Below are 20,180 nucleotides of genomic sequence, written 5' to 3'. Positions count from 1 at the left end.
TTTTTTTATTACTTTTCCTGATATTTTAAAATTCAAGTATCGTTTTATTCCTACATATTTTAGTATGCATCTCTAAAAATACAGATATTTTCTTACATAACCACAGTGCTGTTAACACTGTAACAGAATTAACAGTTCTTTTATTATCATATAGTACTCTAGTCCGTGTTCATTTTACTAATTATCCAGGTTAGTTTGCTTGAATTGGAGTCCAAAGAAGGTTACTTTATGTTACGTTGTATTATTTGTTGTGTGTCCTAAGTCAGTTCCTGTTGAAAAAAACTCAGTCCGTCCCCTGTAGAGTGTTCCATGATTTGGATTTGTCTGTATGCTTAGTCATGCTGTCATTTTTCTTGTTTCTCTCTTCCCTATATCCTCTATAAAGGAAAAGGTTAGCTTTAAAGGTTTGATTAGATTCATATTCAGGGTTTTTTGGCATATTGGTATAATTTTTCATATTTCTCCAACCTGACAGTTTTTTAATTAAATTGACCAGTGATAAGTTCCTATACCATCACTTAAAAGTGCTCTATTCTACTTAGGGGAAAAATGTTTAGTTCATTAATTTGTAATTTTTAGGGGTTACTGGGTATTTAGTTGATAAAATAATTTGGTCTCAGTTATTTTTGTTTTCTCAAACAGACTCACCTGTTGATTTTTGTTTACAACCATGGATGAATAATAAGGAGAACAAGGTAATCTTTTATATGTTACCAATTTCTGGTGTCTTATTAGGAGAGTGAAAGTTTCTATTTTGAATCTGTAAGTGTTAAATAGCAGTAATTTTAGTTAGAAAAATAGCAGAAATCCATGTTACTGCTTCAAGTAATCAGCATGTGAAAGTAGTCTTGGTCTAGGGCTTCCTGTGTCATTAGGACTTCTCAGCTTTGCTCTACTTCATTCTTTGCTGGTTCCCTCTTGAAAGATGGTTCCGGGAGGGTAAGGGCTTCTCTTTGTTTTGTTTATTTTATTTAAAGATTTTATTTATTTATTTGTTTATGAGAGAGAGAGAGAGAGAGAGAGCACGAGCAGGGGGAGCCGCAGGCAGAGGGAGAAGCAGGTTCCCCGCTGAGCAGGGAGCCCCACGCGGGACTTGATCCCATTACCCTGGGATCATGACCCTGAGCCCAAGGCACACGCTTAACTGACTGAGCCACCCAGGCACCCCTCTTTGTTTTGTTTATTGTATCTTGAGTGCCTGGCACATAGTTGGCACTCAGTAATTGAATAATCAGGAGGCTGTCTTCATTGTAGGCAACCTAAGCCTACATTCTTAACTTTCGTGACCAAAAAAGAAGACTGTGAACTTTCTTTGAGGGTAAATTTAAAAAAAAAAAAAAAGAGACAACAACTCTAATGAGCTCACTTGGGTCATATGTTCTCCCCTATGTAAATCACTGTGCTGAGGGGGTAGGTTGGAATAAAATACTGTTTGTTGAGCCTGAACTTAGGTCCACTTCTGTGTGTGTGTGTGTGTGTGTGTGTGTGTGTGTGTGTGTGTGTGTGTGTCTAGGGGCGAGGGGAGTGGTGAGAATAAGCTCTTTTTAATTTATTTGATTAATTTTTTAAAAGATTTTTTATTTTTTAAGTAATCTCTACACCCAACATGGGGCTAAAACTCACAATCCTGGGATCAAGAGCTGCATGCTTCACTGAGCCAGCCAGGCATCCCAGCTTTCTTATTTTTATTTTTATTTATTTATTTTTATCTATCAATCTATTTATTTATTTATTAAAGATTTTATTTATTTGATAGAGAGTTAGCGAAAGAGGAAACAGAAGCAGGGGGAGTGGGAGAGGGAAAAGTAGGCTTCCTGCTGAGCAGAGAGCCCAATGCAGGGCTCAATCCCAGCACCCTAGAATCATGACCTGAGCTGAAGGCAGACACTTAACGACTGAGCCACCCAGGCACCTCTCTTTCTTATTTTTAATTAAAGTATAGTTGATATTACAATGTTCTCTTTAGTTTCAGGTATACAACAAAGCAGTTAACAACTTTAAACATTATTTTTTTTTTTAAGATTTTATTTATTTGTCAGAGAGATAGAGAGCACGCACACACAAGCAGGGGGAGCAGCAAAGAGAGAAGCATGCTCCCTGCTAAGCTGGGAGCCTGATGTGGCACCCGATCCCAGGACCCAGGGGTCATGACCTGAGCCGAAGGCAGTCACTTAACCAACTGAGCCACCCAGGTGCCCAACTCCTGTATACATTATAAATGCTCTCCACCAGAAGTGTAGTTACCCTCTGTCACCATGCAAAGTTATTACAATATTACTGACTGTATTCTCTATGTAGTACTTTTCATCCCTGTGACTTACATATTTTATAACTGGGATTTTGTACCTCTCATTCATCTATTTCACCCATCGTTTCACTCTCTCCCCTCCAGGAACCACCACTTTTTTCTCGGATGTGTTTGAGTCTATTTCTGTTTTTTTGTTCATTTGTTTTTTTTGTTTCCACACCTTTAGATCTTTATGAGCATGGTTCAGCACTGTTCTCTACAAGTATGCAATTGTATGGAGAGCCCTTGTTTTTATCTTAAAAATTGTGTATTTTGCAGTCTAATTTTAAAGATGGTATTGTCTGATATATACTAAGATTTTGAAATAAAGTTGACATGTAGAAGGCAACGTTACCTTTTATTCTGGGCCTTGAATGCCCTTAACATACTGCTGTGTGCTGTTAGGATTATATTGTCCCTGGGTTGAGAAGCAGAAAAATCAGCGATTTCAGTGTAGATTGCAGAGTCCAACTTGACTGTTATCTTCACTTCCTACCCCAAGCCTTGTATTGTTCAAATTCAGTTGGGTATTAGTGTACTAACTATATTACTAGGTCTTCTGAGCTTGTGCGTTCAATTTGAGATGTTAAATTTTAGCAATGTCTCAAGTGGGTGGGTCAGGGGAGGAAAGTGGAATGGGGGCAGGAAGAAAGTTATTGATACACATAAAACAGCTAGACCTTCATTGCCTAAATTGTGAATTACAAATACTGATCACATTGGTGGTCTTTTTTGCAACCTTGTAGTGTGGTCTTCAAAGTAGTGAGTTTGCTTCTGTGACTTGGCATTTTATTTCTTACAGATTATTATTCCTCTTGCTCGAAAACATTTTGAAGACAAGAATCCACACAATGACTTAAGCCACACTAGTTTATTAGAAAATGAGAAACTTACATCACTGACAAGCTTGGAGGATTCTTCTGGTACTGTAAAGTGACTTGTGTTTTCCTAGTCTCTAAGTCTTTCTACTTCTTTGTTTCAGTAGTTACTATGCCAGCTTTTTGTTTGTCTTCTGTACCTCCTCCCTACCAGCACTCACATGGCACTTCTGTTGAGTGATGGAATTTTTGAAAACTTATTTATTATGAATCCTGATATGATTATGCTCATCCCTCAGTTTATTATCATTAGGGTACAGAATATAAAGCTCTATGTCAAGAAATTGGGGGGATAATGAAATATTTAGTCTCTGCTCTCTGAAAGTTCTGCCAAGTGAGAGAAGAGATGCACAGCTAACCCTCTGACTACCTTAAGTATACCTCAATAGTACAAATTGTGCAGGAATCATAGAAGGATGACAAATTAGTTCTGATTGAGGAAAGTATCTGTGAAGCTTTCTTAAAAGGGGATGCAGTTTTTCCTTTTTTATGAAAAGACCCATGATAGGCCTTAACATAGATTTGGAAAGAGAAGTGTATTTCAGGAAGCAGGACAGCTTCTGTAAAGGCGCTATGGTGGGGGCATTTTAGACCATGTTTGGAGAATAGTTAAACTTGCGGTTTTGTGTGGCAGGTTTACAGCACCTGTAGGAAGCTATTTTGGGAAATAAACTCAGGCAAATAGGAAGGGACCAAATTAATTGTAGCTTTGAAGGCCAGGCTGATGAGCTGAGTGGGATAAATAATTATAAATTCATGATAGGTTTTGCTGCCAAAGTGTTTAGATATTTTTGGATTATAGAATTGTGAATAAGGAATCATTGACTGAATTCATACAGACCTTTGTTTTAGTAGGCTAGGTTTTTTAAGGCTCTTAATGCTGATTGCAAAATTATCCTCTTGAAAAGGCAGTGACAAGTTATAATACCATTACTAGTGATTGAGAGTTCTAGTTTTACCCTGGCCTTGCTGGGCTGGGTGTTAGAACATTAAAAACCACTGGTACTATTTTGCTTATTTACAGCTTTTTGGTTTGATGAAAGTTGAATAATTTTTATTCCTATCTATTGGTATTCAACTTTGCTATATATTTTTTTCCTTAGTTGCTTCTTTCTCAAGATCAGATATTGTTTGAAGTTTCACTTTATACTTAATCATTAGTTCACCTAGAATTTGTTTTTACTTCTCCTGTGACAGGCTTATCTGTCCCTTTTTGATAGTTGCCCATTGGCACACCATTTTCTGTCTTGCTTTTTTAAAAGATTTTTATTTTTTTGTTAGAGAGAGAAAGAGTGTGTGCACAAGCAGGGGAAGTGGCAGGCAGAGGGAGAAGCAGGCTCTCAACTGAGCGGGGAACCTGACGTGGGACTTGATCCCAGGACCCTGGGATTATGACCTGAGCCGAAGGCAGACACTTAACTGACTGAGCCACCCAGGTGTCCCAGCACACCATTTTCTGAATAATTGTGGCGCCTGGGTGGCCTTTTTCCCACCGATCTTTGATGCCACTGATCTTTGATGCCACATTTATTCCAACTTTTGCCATATGCCAGAATTTTTTTCTGTGCTATTCTCTCAAGGAAGATTAAATATTTAGTTTGTATTAGAAGGTTCGCAATGATTTATAGTTGAAATTATAAATAGTATTTTTATTACAGATGTTAAAACAAAATCACATGGACTATTGACCCATGTGTTTTTATCAACCTTTTTTAAAAATTTTAATTACAGTATAGTTGACATACAGTGTTATATTAGTTTCAGGTGTACAATATAGTGATGTACCAGTTTTGTACATTACTCAGTGTTTATCATATTAAGTGTACTCTGGTTCACATATTTCACCAGTTGCCCACCAACTTCCCCTTAGGTAACCATCAGTTTGTACTCTAGTTAAAAGTCGGTTTCTAGGTTTATCTCTCTTTCTCTCTCTCTCCCCCCCCACTTTGGTTGTTTGTTTTATTTCCTAAAATCCACATGAGTGAAATCATATAGTATTTGTATTTCTCTGACTTATTTTGCTTAGCATAATACTTTCTAGCTCCATCCAAGTTGTTGCAAATGGCAAGATTTTATTTTCTTTTAAAAATTTTTTTTAAACGTTTTTATTATTTATTTATTTGAGAGAGAAAGAGAGGACAAGTTGGGGGTGGCGGTGCAGACATAGAGGCAGACTCCCGCTGAGCAGGGAGCCTGGGATCATGACTTGAGCTGAAGGCAGATCCTTAACCAACTGAGCCACCCAGGTGCTCCAAGATTTTATTCTCTTTTATGGCTGACTAATATTCCCCTATGTGTGTGTTTGTGTGTGTACCACATCTTATTTATCCATTCACCTGTTGACACTTGGGCTGCCTCCATAGTTAGGCTATTCTAAATAATGAGGCAATAAACATAGGGGTGCATGTAGACTTTGAATTAGTGTTTTCTGTTTTTTTTTTTGGATTGGGTTAAATTTATTTTCCCTCTTTAAAATTTCTAAAAATTTTTTTTTAAGATTTTTATTTTTATTTATTTGACAGAGACACAGCGAGAGAGGGGACACAAGCAGGGGGAGTGGGAGAAGGAGAAGCAGGCTTCCCGCTGAGCAGGGAGCCCGACGTGGGGCTCGATCCCAGGACCCTGGGATCATGACCTGAGCCGAAGGCAGACGCTTAATGACTGAGCCACCCAGGCGCCCCTAAAATTTCTAAAATTTTTTAAGTTTAAATTCAATTAATTAACATGTAGTGTATAATTAGTTTCAGAGGTAGAGTTCAGTGATTCATCAATCGTATATAATACCCAGTGCTCATTACATCACATGCCCTCCTTAATGTCCATCACCCAATTACCCCTTCCCCACCCCCCTCAGCAGCCCTGTTTGTTTCCTATGATTAAGTCTCTTATGGTTTGTCTCTCTCTCTGATTTCGTCTTGTTTTATTTTTTCCTCCCTTCCACTAGGCTCCTCTGTTTTGATTCTTAAATTCCATATATGAGTGAGATCATATGATAATTGTCCTTCTCTGACTTATTTCAACTCAGCATAATACCCTCTAGTTCTATCCATGTCATTGCAAATGGCGATATTTCTTTTTTTGATGGCTGAGTAATATTCCATTGTGTATATATACCACATCTTCTTTATCCATTCATTTGTTGATGGACATCTGGGCTCTTTCCATAGTTTGGCTATTGTGGACATGCCATAAACATTGGGGTGCACGTGCCCCTTCGGATCACTACATTTGTGATCACTAGTAGTGCAATTGCTGGGTTGTAGAGTAGCTATTTTCAATTTTTTGAGGAACCTCCATACTGTTCTGCAGAGTGGCTGCACCAGCTTGCATTCCCACCAGCAGTGTAAAATTCCCCTTTCTCCGCATCCTCGCCAACATCTGTCGTTTCCTGACTTGTTAATTTTAACCATCCGACTGCTGTGAGGTGGTATCTCAATTTGATTTTGGTTGTATTTCCCTGATGCCAGGTGATGTGCAGCATTTTTTTAAACTTTTCATGTGCCTGTTGGCCATTTATACGTCGTCTTTGGAGAATTTCTTTTCATGTCTTCTGCCCACTTCTTGATTGTATTATTTGTTCTTTGGGTGTTGAGTTTGATAAGTTCTTTATAGATTTTGGATACTAGCCCTCTATCTGATATGTCATTTGCAAATATCTTCTCACATTCTGTCGGTTGTCTTGGTTTTGTCAGCTGTTTCCTTTGCTGTGCAAAACTTTTTGTCTTGATGAAGTCCCAATAGTTCATTTTTGCCTTTGTTTCCCTTGCCTTTGGAGATGTGTCTAGCAAGCAGTTGCCGTGGCCGAGGTCACAGAGGTTGCTGCCTGTGTTCTCCTCTAGGTTTTCGTTGGATGCCTATCTCACGTTTAGGTCTTTCATCCATTTTGAGTCTGTTTTTGTATATGGTGAAATGAAATGGTCCACTTTCATTCTTCTGCATGTGGCTGTCCAATTTTCCCAACACTGTTTGTTGAAGAGACTGTCATTTTTCCACTGGATGTTCTTTCCTGCTTTGTCAAAGATTAGTTGACGATAGAGTTTTAAGGGTCCATTTCTGAGTTCTCTGTTCTGTTCCACTGTTCTTTGTGTCTGTTTTTGTGCCAGTACCATACTGTCTTGATGATCACAGCTTTGTAATAGAGCTGGAAGTCCGGAATTGTGATGCTACCAGCTTTGGTTCTCTGTTTCAACATTCCTTTGGCTTTTCGGGGTCTTTTCTGGCTCCATACAACTTTTAGGATTATTTGTTCCATTTCTGTGATAAAAGTTGATGGTATGTTGATAGGGATTGCATTAAATGTGTAGATTGCTTGAGGTAGCATAGACATTTTAACAGTATTTGTTCTTCCAATCCATGAGCATGGAACGTTTTTCCATTTCTTTGTGTCTTCCTCAGTTTCTTTCATGAGTATTCTGCAGTTTTCTGAGTACAGGTTCTTTGCCTCTTTGGTTAGGATTATTTCTAGGTATCTTAGGGTTTTGGGTGCAGTTTCTGTTTCTTCTGTCTCATTGTTAATGTATAAATGTGCAACTGAGTTCTGTGCATTGATTTTATGTGCTGCCACTTTCCTGAATTCCTCTATGAGTTCTAGCAGTTTTGGGGTGGAGTCTTTTGGATTTTCTACATAAAGTATCATATCATCTGCAAAGAGTGAGAGTTTGACTTCTTTGCTGATTCAGATGCCTTTTATTTCTTTTTATTGTCTGATTGCCGAAGCTAGGCCTTCTAGTACTACGTTGAACAGCAGTGGTGATAGAGGACATCCTTGCCATGTTCCAGACCTCCGGGGAAAAGCTTCCAGCTTTTCCCCATTGGGAATGATATTCACTGTGGGCTTTTCATATATGGCTTTTATGATATTGAGGTATATTTCTCTATCCCTACACTGTAAAGAGTTTTAATCAAGAAAGGATGCTGTACTTTGTCAAATGCTTTTTTCTGCATCTGGGAGGATAATATGGTTTTTTTTTGTCCTTTTATTAATGTGATATATCACAGTGAATGATTTGCAGATGTTGAACCACCCTTGCAGCCCAGGAATAAATCCCTCTGGGTCATGGTGAATAATCCTTTCGATGTACTGTTGGATCCTATTGACCAATATCTTGGTGAGAATTTTTGCATCCATGTTCATCAGGGATATTGATCTGTAATTCTCCTTTTTAGTAGTGTCTTTGTCTGGCTTTGGGATCAAGGTAATGCTGACCTCATAAAATGAGTTTGGAAGTTTTCCTTCCATTTCTGTTTTTTGAAAAAAATGGAAGTTTTCAAAAACTTCCATTTTTGAAAATGGAAGTTTTCCTTCCATTTCTGTTTTTGTTCACCTCCTTAGCTTCTGAAAACTTATTCAGAAGAATAAGTATTAATTCTTCTTTAAATGTTTGGTAGAATTCCCCTGGGAAGCCATCTGGCCTTGAGCTCTTGTTTGTTGGGAGATTTTTGATTACTGCTTCAGTTTCCTTGCTGGGTCTGTTCAGGTTTTCTATTTCTTCCTGGTTCAGTTTTGGTAGTTTGTAGAAAGTGGTCACTTTTCTATTTATAGAATTGAAGCAGGTCTTTTCTTAGATCTCCACTTGAGTTCACAGGTGTTCAGAATGATTTGATAGCTGTCTAGCTGAATTCCTGGGACCAGACAAAGCTAAGGTCTCCTACTCCTCTGCCATCTTGTATTCTCTGTTTGTATTTTTTAGATAAATACCCAATAGTGTAATTACTGGATTGGATGATAGTTGTATTCTTAATTTTTTGAGGAACATCCATACTGTTTTCCACAGTGGCTGTGCTAGTTTACATTCCCACCAACAGTGTAGGAGGGTTCTTTTCTTTCCATATCCTTGTCCACTCTTGTTGTTTTCTCAAGGTTTTGATTTTAGCCATTCTGTCAGGTATGAGGTGATATCTAATTGTGGTTTTGATTAAATGCAACCTGACAGTGATTGATGTTGAGCATCTTTTCATATGTCTGTTAGCCATCTGTATGTTGTCTTTGCAGAAATGTATGTGCATGTCTTTTGCCCATTTTTAAAAATTGGATTATTTGGTTTTTTGGTGTTATATTAGTTCTTCATATATTTTGTTGATTGTTTCCTTTGCTGTTCAGAAGCTTTTTATTCTGATGTAGTCCCAATAGTTTATTTTTGTTTTTATTTCCTTTGCCTCAGGAGACATAGCTATAAAAATGTTTTGGCTAGTTTCAGAGAAATTACTGCCTGTGCTGTTTTCTAGGAGTTTTATGGTTTCAGGTCTCACATTTAGGTCTTAAATCCATTTTGAGTTTATTTTTGTGTTTGGTCTAAGAAATTGGTTCAGTGTCATTCTTTTGTATGTTGCTGTCCAGTTTTCCTAACACCATGGCTCTTTTCCCATTGCATATTCTTGCCTTGTTTGTTGAAGATTAATTGACCATAAATTGTGAGTTTGTTTATGGGCTTTCTATTCTGTTCTCTTGATCTGAGTGTTTATTTTTGTGCCAGTACCATATTGTTTTGATTACTACAGCTTTGTTTTATATCTTGAAATCTGGGGTTGTTGTACCTCTGGTTTTGTTATCTTTTTCAAGATTGCTTTGGCTATTGGGGGATTTTTGTGGTTCCTTACAAACTTTAGGATAGTTTGTTCTAGCTCTGTGAAAAATACTGTTGGCATTTTGATAGGGATTGCATTAAGTCTATAGATTGCTTATTGTTGTATGCACATTTTAACAATATTTGTTCTTCCAGTCCGTGAGCATGGATGTCTTTCCATTTGTTTGTGTTTTCAATTTTTCATCAGTGTTTTAGAGTTTTCAAATTACAGGTTGTTCACCTCCTTAGCTACGTTTATTCCCAGGTATTTTATTATTTTGCTGCAATTGTAAATGGGATTTTTAACTTCTCTTTATGCTATTCATTATTAATGTATAGAAATCGATTTTGTATCCTGTAGCCTTACTGAATTTATCAGTTCTAGTAGTTTTTTGGTAGAGTCTTTAGGGTAGTCTATATATGGTATCATGTCATCTGCAAATAGTGAAAGTTTTACTTCTTCCTTACCAATTTGGGTTCCTTTTATTTCTTTTTGTTGTCTGATTGCAGTGGCTAGAACTTTTAGGACTGTGTTGAATAAAAGTGGTGAAGAGTGGACATTTTATCTTGTTCCTGACCTTAGGGGAAAAGCTTTCATCAGTTTTCCCCCATTGAGTGTGATGTTTGCTGTGGGCTTTTCAGATATGACCTTTATTATGTTAAGGTATGTTCCCTCCAAACCTACTTTGTGGAGGGTTTTTATCGTGAATGGACGCTGTAGTTTGTCAAATGCTTTTTCTGCATCTATTGGAATGTTCATATGGTTTTTATCCTTTCTCTCATTAATGTGATGTATCATGTTGATTGATTTGCAAATATCAACCCACCCTTGCATCACAGGAATAAACCTCACTTGATTGTGACAAGTTGTTCTTTTTAATCTGTTGTTAGATTTGGTTTGCTAATATTTTGTTGAGGATTTTTGCATCTCTGTTCAACAGAGATACTGGCCTGTAGTTCTTTTTTTAATAGTGTTTTTATCTGATTTTGGTATCAGGGTAATGATAGAATGTATTTGGAAGCTTTCTTTCCTCTTTTAGTTTTTGGAAGAGTTTGAGAAGAATAGATACTAACTTTCCTTTAAATGTTTTGTAGAATTCACCTGTGAAACCATCTGGTCCTAGACTTTCGTTGTGTGTTTTTGATTACTGATTAAATTTCTTTGATGGTGGGGCACCTGTGTGGCTCAGTCAGTTGGGCGTCTGCCTTCAGCTTGGGTCGTGATCGTGGGGTCCTGGGGTCGAGTCCCGCGTCAGGCTCCTTGCTCGGCAAGGAGTCTGCTTCTCCCTCTTCCTCTGCCCCTCCTCTCTCTCTCAAATAAATAAATAAAATCTTAAAAAAAGGTAAAATAAATTTCTTTGCTGGTAATCAGTGTGTTCAGTTTTCCTATTTTTCCCTGATTCACTTTTGGGATGTTACATGTTTCTATGAATTTATCCATTTCTTCTAGGTTGTCCCAATTTGTTATCATATAATTTTTCATAATATTATAATCCTTTGTATTTCTTTGGTGTCAGTTGTTATTTCTCTTCTTCCATTCCTGATTTTGTTTGAGTTCTCTCTCTCTCTCTTAAATGAGTACTGCTAAAAATCTGTCAATTTTGTTATCTTTTCAAAGAAACAGCTTCTGGTTTCATTGATCTGTTCTATTGTTTTTTAGTTTCTATTTCATTTATTTCTACTCTAATCTTTATTATTTCCTTCCTTCTACTGTTGTTGGGTTTTGTTTGTCTTTTCTAGCTCCTTTATTTGTAAGGTTAGATTGTTTGAGATTTTTCTTGGCTTCTTGAGATAGGTCTGTATTGTTACAAACTTTCGTCTTAGAACAGCTTTTGCTGCATCCCAAAGATTTTGGACTGTTGTATTTTCATTTTCATTTGTTTATGTATTGTTTGATTTCCTCTTTGATTTCTTGTTGACCCATTTATTGCTTAGTATCGTGTTATTTAACGTCCATGTATTTGTGTTCTTTCCAGATAGTTTCTTGTGTTTGATTTCTGGTTTCATAGTGTTGTGCTAAGAAAAGATGCATGGTGTGACTTGAGTCTTTTTGAATTTGGTGAGACTTGTTTTGTGGTCTACTTTGTAATCTATTCTGGAGAATATTTCTTGTGCGCTTGTGAAGTATTCTGCTGTTTTAGGATGGAATGCTCCGAATATATCTATTAGATCCATCTGGTCCAGCGTGTCATTCAAAGTCACTGTTTCTTTGTTGATTTTCTGTTTGGATGATCTGTCCATTGCTGTAAGTGCGGTGTTAAAGCCCTATATTGTTACCGTGTTACTGTTGTTTACATTTTGCATATTTGCTATCCGTTGCTTAATGTATTTGGGTGTTCCCACGGTGGGTGCATATATATTTATAATTGCTATATCTTGTTGGATTGTCCCCTTTACGTAGTGTCCTTCTTTGTTTCTTGTTACCTTCTTTGTTTTATAGTCTATTTTGTCCAATATAAATATTGCTTCCCTGGCTTTCTTTTCACTTCCTTTTGCATGATAAATGCTTCTTTCCTTCAATTTCGATCTGCATGGTTCTTTAGGTCTGAAATGAGTCTCTTATAGTCAGCTTATAGATGGGTCTTGCTTTTTCATCCACTCAGTCACCATGTGTCTTTTGATCGGAGTGTTTAGTCCATTTACATTCAAAGTAATTATTGCTAAGTATGTACTTACTACCATTTTGTTACTTGTTTTATGTCTGTTTATGTAGTTCTGTTTTTTTCTTCTCTTTCTCTTCTCTCAGGGTTTGGTGGCATTCTTTAGTGATGTACTTGGATTCCTTTCTCTTTATTATTTCCTTATCTATTACTGATTTTTGATTTGTGGTGATCATTAGGTTTGTATATAACATCTTCTGCATATAGCAGTCTATTAATTTGATGGTCGCTTACGTTTCAACCCATTCTTTACTTCTCTCCCCTCCACGTTTTAGGTATATGTATGTTTTAGGTATGTGTCATGCTTAACATCCTTTTATTTTGTGAATCCCTTGATTAATTCTTATACATACTTACTTTTACTGCCTTTGTGCTTCCTACCTTTCGTACTCCTACCTAACGTCTTTCCAGTTAAAGAATTGCCTTTTAACATTTCTTGTAGGGCTGATTTAATGGTCTTGAAGTCCTTTAAGTTTTGTTTGTCTGTGAAACTCTCTTTCTCTTTATTCTGAATGATAGCCTTGCTGGATAGAGTATTCTTGACTGCAGGTTTTTTCCTTTCAGCCAATTGAATATATCATGCCAGTCCCTCTGGCCTGCAAAATTCTGCTGCAAAATCCGCTGATAACTTTATGGGGATTCCCTTGTATGTAACTGTTTTCTTTTCTCTTGCTGCTTTTATTTATTTTTATTTTTATCTATTTAAGGCATGGAGCCCAACGTGGGGCTTAAATTAACGACCCTGAGATCAAGACCTGAGCTGAGATCAAGAGTCAGATACTTAACTGACTGAGCCACACAGTCGCCCCAGCTCTCTTGCTGCCTTTAGAATTCTCTATCTCTATTTTTTGCCATTTTAATTGCTATGTGTCTTGGTGTGGACCTCCTTGGGTTGATTTTTGCTGGGGGCTCTCTGTGCCTTCAGGATCTGGATTTCTGTTTCCTTCTCCAGATTCAGGATGTTTTCAGCTGTTGTGTCTTCAGATAAGTTTTCTGCCCCCTTTTCTCTGTTTTCTCCTTCTGGGATCCCTATAATGTGAATATTATTACATTTGATGGTGTCACTGAGTTCTCTAAGTCTATTTTCACTTTTTTGTTATTATTTTTTCTCTCTTAATGTTCAGCTTGAATGTCTTCCATTATTTTGTCTTCCAGGTTGCTAATCCATTCCTGTGCTTTATCTAGTCTATTTAGTTCATCTGTTCCATGTATTTTTAATTTTAGTTATGAAATGGTTCAACTTTTTTTATGTTTTTTTATGTTTTCTATTTCCTTTTTAAGGGTTTCATTGATGTCCTCTACTTTTTTCTCTAGTCAGTGCATATCTTTATGACCATTACTTTAAATTCTCTATAGGAATATTACTTATCTTTGGTCTATTGCTTTGATTTTTGTCCTGTTCTTTCATCTGGGACATATTCCTCTGTCTTTATTTTGTCTAACTCTCTGTGTCTGTTTCTATATGGTTCGACAGTCATCTACATCTCCTGCTCTTGAAAGTGGCTGCCTTATGAAGAAAAGGTCCTGTAGTGCCCCCCAGTGCAGTTTCCCCTGTTTACTAGAACCTGGTGCTTAAGGGGTATCTCCTGTTGCGTGTGCCCTGCTATTGTGGCTGAGCCACTTTTGCCTTCAGTGCAGTCACTTGGAGTTTCTTTTGTCTGTTATGGGCAGGGTTTGGTCCCTGTGTTGTAATGGGCCACTCTGGGGCTGCCTTGGGCTTGAGTTGAGTTCAGACCAGGTGTTTCCAGAGCTGTGGTAGCACCAAATTGCAAGATGCTTTCTCTGTGTTGTCCCCTGGGAAGCTTTCATTGGTGGGTGGGGCCTGCAGTCAGATTAGCTCTCTGTCTTCAGCCTTCTCCTGGGACCACAGTCTTGATATGTATGTGGTTATCTTTCTTTCTCCCTGGGGCAGAAGTCATTTTGGAGGGCTGCTTGCACACTGCCAGGCTTGTGGCACTACTTTGGATGTGCTCTGGCCAAGAGCATATTGGAAGGGGTGTAGCTGCAGGAGAGTGTGGGGCAGGGTGCACTGTTAGCAAGTTACCTAGTGAGTGTCTTAGCTCCACTGGTCCCTGCAGGTGTTTGTGTATCTAGGCTGGGGAGTAGGGAAGGGAAATAGTGCCTACCAGCTCCCTTGTTCCTGAAGTCTCCCAAAGATCCCTACTTCTCCAGCATATGCACCAAAATTAGTCAACAAATCTCCTGCATACCGTAGGTGGTTTTCAGACTGTTGCTTCTATGTTGTATCTCTGCAGGGCTGTTTGTTGTGCTTTTTAAAGGCAGGGACTCCATTTCCTTTTGCCCTCTTGGCTCTGCCAGAGCCAAACCCACTGATTCTTAAAGTTCCAGGTGGTATGCCCCAGTGACTGAAAGAACTTGTGAAATTTGACCCCTGTGTTTTTCAAAGCCAAATGTCTTGGGGGTTTGTCTTCCCCATGCCTAGGGTGCCTGGTGTGAGGTTCTGTTTCTCTCCCCTCTCTGCACCCTTGGAATCCCTCCCTTTTGAAGACTATCCCATGGGTTCATTTAGCTCCTGACTGTGTCTCTGCCCTTCCTATGCTCTTTGATGTGGCCTCTTCTCTACATTTAGCTGTGGAGTGTTTGCTCTGCCAGTCTTTGGATCCTTTTCTGGGTTATTCACACTTACGTGGGTGTTATCTAGTTGTATCCATATAATGAGGTGAGCTTAGGGACCTCCTACTCTGCCTTCTTCCTCAGAAGTCTTTATCAACCCTTTTGATTAAATATTATCGTTCAGTCAGTACTTTAAAATGTTTCCTTTTTCTTTTTTTTTACCATTTTACCAGTAGATGATGATATTGATGATGAAGAGTTTTATGATGAACATTTGGAGGCTTACTTTGAGCAACTGGCTATTCCAGGAATGATATATGAAGACCTAGAACAGGAACATCCAGAAAAAGATTTTAAATTACCTACAAGTGATCCATGTCAGGTATGTTCCAATCTTACGGTTTTTCAGAAATTTGACTTTAGAAAACTATTACTGGTCTCATTAGATATTACCATAAAACATATGCTTTTGGTTTTTTTGGTCTCTGTTTTTCCAGATAGAAAGTGATGAGAAATACCTTGTCCATCCTTTCTTGCTGCTTCTTACTTTTCCTTCCTCTGCAGAAAAATTGAAGAATATCACAGTGAACATGTGTATGCCCCTCATCCAAATTAACCAATTGTTAACATTTGGCCATCTTTATGTTTTCTTTGTTCTTCCATGAATACTTTTTTCCTGTATCATTTAAGAGGAATTTGCAGATATTTTGACATGTCACCCTAATACTTTGACATTTTTTCCTGCAAATAAAGATATTTTCCTGCATAATCTCACTTCTGTTATCTAACTTTGATACAGTAATGTAAATGAATATACAGTCCATATTCACATTTATCCAGTTGTCTCCAAAACGTCCTTCACTTTTATTGTTTTTGATCTAGGATTTAATCAAGGATTACAGTTGCTTCTGGTTGTCCTCTCTCTTTAGTATTTCACTTTGGAGTAGTTCTTCCATGTCATTAAAGTTTTTGTAAAATGACCCATAAGCTGGTTATATCTGATTGCTTTTTTCCCCTCCTGATCAAAGATTTTGGCAAGAATTCAAAGTAAGCATGTATATCATGAACAGGTTAAGATTAAACATAAGTATGATATATGCTTCTCCTTGTATCACATCAGGAGATGTAGAAGTCTGTTGGTCCCACTATTGGTGATGTTGTGTTTGATAATCTTGGTTAATGTGTTGTTGGCTAGATGTCTCCTAGTGTAGGTGCCTTTCTTTTCTTCTTTGTTATCAATAAGTAATCTGGGGAATGATGCATTGAGGCCATGTTAACTTCTTATTCCCCAAGAACCTTTCACAAACTGAATTTAGTATCATTGCTGAGGCCTCCTAGAAACAACTGTTCCTCTGGTGATTATAATGGTGATGTTTCCAATTCCTTCTACATTAATTACCTGGCATCCTTCTGTCAAGAAGTCAGTCTCTGCTTCTCATGTTTTTCCCCTAAAAATATTTGGTTTTAATTTAAAAAAATTAATACAGCTAAGATATTTTTTCAACAGGCAAATGAAAATGATAGCTATAAATCTCAATCAGAAAATAACAGCTCTTTGATTTCCCATGGCTCACACTCTTCAGGAAATTCTGAAACAACCCACAAAGAGTCTGAAGTAGGCCATGTTGTTTGTCTGCCTGGGACCAGTAAGTATTGAAATATGACTCCGTTGTTTTTTTTTTTTTTAAGATTTTATTTTATTTTTTATTATGTTAACTACCATACAGTACATCATTAGTTTTTGATGTAGTGTTCAGTGATTCATTAGTTGCATGTAACACCCAGTGCTCATCACAACACTTGCCCTCTTAATACCATTGTTCTTAAATTCTATATGACTTTGCCTTTTTTCCAAAGATTCATTTCTTTGGTATAATGTAACCTGTGTTAACTGTTGAATTCTTTCAAATTTTTAAACAATCTAAAAGTTTTCAAAAGAATACATTAGTATTATTAGAAATACTGTAGTGGGTATTGCTTGCATTTCTTATTACAAATGAGTGTGTTTTATTCAGACATTTGAAAATTAAAAATGAATTCTTTGTGTGGTCGCAGTTTGTCACATTTCCTGTTGTCTCTTACTGATGGTTACTTTTTCTTGTATGCAAATTGCTGTATTTGTCATATGATTGTTAATTAACTACGTTTACATAAAATAATTTGAATAGCAAGAAGCAGTTTTGGGGCGCCTGGGTGGCTCATTCAGTTTAGCATCTGCCTTTGGCTCAGGTCATGATCCCAAGGTCCTGGGATCAAGTCCCACATCAGGCTCCCTGCTCAGCGGGGAGCCTGCTTCTCCCTCTTCTCCCTGCCTGTGCTCTCTCTCGCTATCTCTGTCTCTCTCTTTCAAATAAATACAATAAATAAAAAATCTTTAAAAAAAAAAAGCAGTTATTAGATTACTGAGACTTTGACATTGCTCTATTAATTTTTTTCTTGTATTTCAGGTAATTTTGTAGATACTGGAGATAGTAGAAGGCATATAGATGGTGTATTATCATGTTCTTCTAGTACTCAGAGAATTGAACAAGAGAAAGAAAGGGCAGACAGTTTGAAGGGTATTGTCCCACATCATGGCAGAGTAAGTTTATATGCATTTTCTTCAAATTTTCTATGAAAAGGATAAAAAGCCTTTTGAATGATACCAGTTTTTTTTTCATAGTAACAACTGCTGATTTCTGGAAAATATAGAAAAAATATTAAAAAGTTTCCCTACTGATAATGTTTTATGTGTGTGTTGGTATATATCTTTGAGATCACTAAGATTATATTAAAAATATAATTACATATGTTTTCTTAAATTTAAATATTTTTGACTTGCATTTAGATCATTCATTTGAAAAATTCTTCAGCTTGGTAACAGAACATTAAATAAAAAAGCAAACTGTTGATCTTTAACCTTGCTCAAGCGTGTTTGTTTTCCATTCGTTGTTTTCTGTTTGTTAATAGCAACCCATTACTCCTACACTTGAAACTTGGTAGTCATTTCTGACTCTTACCAATTCTTTGTCGCCTTTTTAAAAGTAATGTATGCCTCAGGGTTGTATGATGATTTTTAATTTAGAGGGAATGTGTGTGTTGGTATATACAGAGACAGTTACTTATCTTCATAGTAATCCTTTTTGATTAAGGCAGTAAGTGATGATGGGATTGTCATTTTAAAGGCAATGAAGCTCAGAAAACCTAATTTCTCTCAGTGTGTTCTCAGGACTGTGTCTTAGGTTTCCTCTTTATTTCCTTTACCACTACTCAAGTTGAAGATGCTTACTACCTCATGTCTGATTTATTGTGCCATTCCGTTACATTTGTCAACAACAGGTTAATTTTGTTACAATGGCTTTTAATGTATATAATACATAAAATACTTTCTATGCCTCAGTGTTTCAAATTAATAATCCTTAAAATGCTTTATAATCTGGCCCCATATTAATCTGTTTTTCTCTTGTATGTTTCTTCTACAAATTCCTGTTCCTATTTTGTTTTCTTCCTTTCTTCCCTAATCCAGATTTTGATCATCTTTCCAATCTTTCATGAAGTCCTTGGTTACTTTTCAGTAACTCTAGACTGCATTTATTTTTCTGAATTCTCAGTATGGTGGTTGTATTCTACAGTATAGTACTTTTCTTATATATAGGAATATTTTACTTATCCAAAAGTTGCTTAGTCAGCAGCTTCAAGAATTTCTTACTCATCCAAAGAACCAGTTATGCACGAATAGAGTACAGAGCCCCTTGCCTCAGGTAACCAGAACAAGTGTTCAGAGTTGATGGGTTTTTCCTTCTAAGATAGTACTGTGGATGCTTGGTCATATGTATAGTCATCTGAGTTATAATTACGTATAGTCATGGAGTTATAATATATCTAGTTAATAGTCCAGCTCTCAGCTGATTAGAGATAGCCAATGAGAAAAGGGAGACAGCATCTATTAATCTTGATTTTTGTCAAAATGTGATATTTGATAAATTTTATAAATCTGTCTATTCATGGCCATTTAATTTTAGGCTAAGGACTTTATTCTGTTATAATAATTATTTTTCTAATTAGTAATTATTTGTCATTAAAAACAATAGTTTTAATATTGTTAAATCTCACGAATTCCTTGGCATCTTGGTCAGGTGATTTTAAAAAGAATCATTGGTAACATCTTGGTGATAGGTACGGTGCTTGGTATTGTAGGTTATACAAAGATAATCTTCCTTCGTGAAACATGGTAGGAAAATAAAAGAAATACTTGGATAACTATAAAATAAGGCAGAATCCTGATTATTGAATCTCATCATACTTATTGAAGGAAGTCCCCAAGTTCTGACTGAGTTACGTTCTAAAAGTTTTTTGGAGTTTTGAAGTCTTTCTAAGTAAAACCATAGTTTCTGATGATTCATTTCCAGTCCATTTTCTAAAACAGGATTTAATCATAAGAGGGCCAGGTTCTAGAGGAGCATTCAGGCCCTATAAATGTAAAGTCCTGAAGCCTGCAGCTGTGGTTGAAGGAGGGCATTGAGTGTGGAGGGATGGTGAGAGTGGCCTCTGGCTGCTGAGGTTCCAGTGTGGAATGAGCACTTGCATTAAAGCTTTGTTGCTTAGATGGGGGGAGATTCCTACCTGTGGGTCAACCATAAAGTATGTTACATTATTCCATGAGATGTCTTCTTTTTCCCATATCATAAGGTCATATGGTTTGTGTTACCATGAGGTGACAATTTTCTGTCCTCTTTTTGGCAAGATTAGCAGCCCATTTTCCTTAATGACATCTAAGGAACTCAACATAGAAACTACTACTTTTGAGTTCCCAAAATTTAACTACTAATCGCCTACTATTAACTAGAAGCCTTACTGATAACATAAGGAGTGATAAATATTTTGTATGTTGTATATGTCATATACTATATTTTTACAGTAAAGTAAGCTAAAGAAAAAATTATTAAGGAAATCATAAGAGAAATACATTAATATTATTAGAAATACTGTAGCCTGTATTGCTTGCATTGCTTATTACAGCCATAATTTCTTTCCCTTTTTCTCTTCTGTGTTTTGCAGAAAGTGGTGTTGGTCCACAATGTGTTGATGATATTCCACAGGTTCCTTAGACTGTGTTCATTTTTCTGAAGCTTTGTAATTTCAATTGTCCTATTTTCAAGTTTGCTGTATCTTTATCCTACTTGTGTACATCTGTTTTCAAACCCCTCTAGTGAATTTTTCACTTCAGTTATTGTACCTT

The 20,180-nt window shown here is 36.9% G+C and overlaps 1 protein-coding gene across 12 annotated transcripts in view; it reads left to right on the top strand.

Annotated features, from left to right (window-relative positions):
- CEP192 (centrosomal protein 192) overlaps nucleotides 1-20,180 on the top strand; it is a 146,337-nt gene that overhangs the window by 27,199 nt on the left and 98,958 nt on the right. For 7 of the 12 annotated variants that reach the window (XR_012376801.1, XR_012376800.1, XM_025865172.2 and 4 more), the window contains exons 6-10: nucleotides 643-695; nucleotides 3,090-3,210; nucleotides 15,196-15,344; nucleotides 16,470-16,608; nucleotides 17,410-17,543. Coding sequence is in view for 10 of the 12 variants with exons in the window: in XM_025865172.2 (XP_025720957.1) it covers nucleotides 643-695; nucleotides 3,090-3,210; nucleotides 15,196-15,344; nucleotides 16,470-16,608; nucleotides 17,410-17,543 (596 nt within the window). In the remaining 2 variants the exon portion in view is untranslated. Of the gene's footprint in view, nucleotides 1-642; nucleotides 696-3,089; nucleotides 3,211-15,195; nucleotides 15,345-16,469; nucleotides 16,609-17,409; nucleotides 17,544-20,180 lie in introns of those variants that run through there. The other 5 variants (XM_073888046.1, XM_073888044.1, XM_073888048.1 and 2 more) reach the window with 4 other exon arrangements.

The sequence above is a fragment of the Callorhinus ursinus genome, unplaced genomic scaffold, assembly GCF_003265705.2.
Source record: "Callorhinus ursinus isolate GAN/ISIS: 27379988/994484 unplaced genomic scaffold, GSC_fseal_2.0 scaffold86, whole genome shotgun sequence".
Taxonomy (NCBI): domain Eukaryota; kingdom Metazoa; phylum Chordata; class Mammalia; order Carnivora; family Otariidae; genus Callorhinus; species Callorhinus ursinus.
The sequence above is the reverse complement of the archived record's forward strand: the minus strand, read 5'-3'. Positions and strand labels throughout refer to the sequence as shown.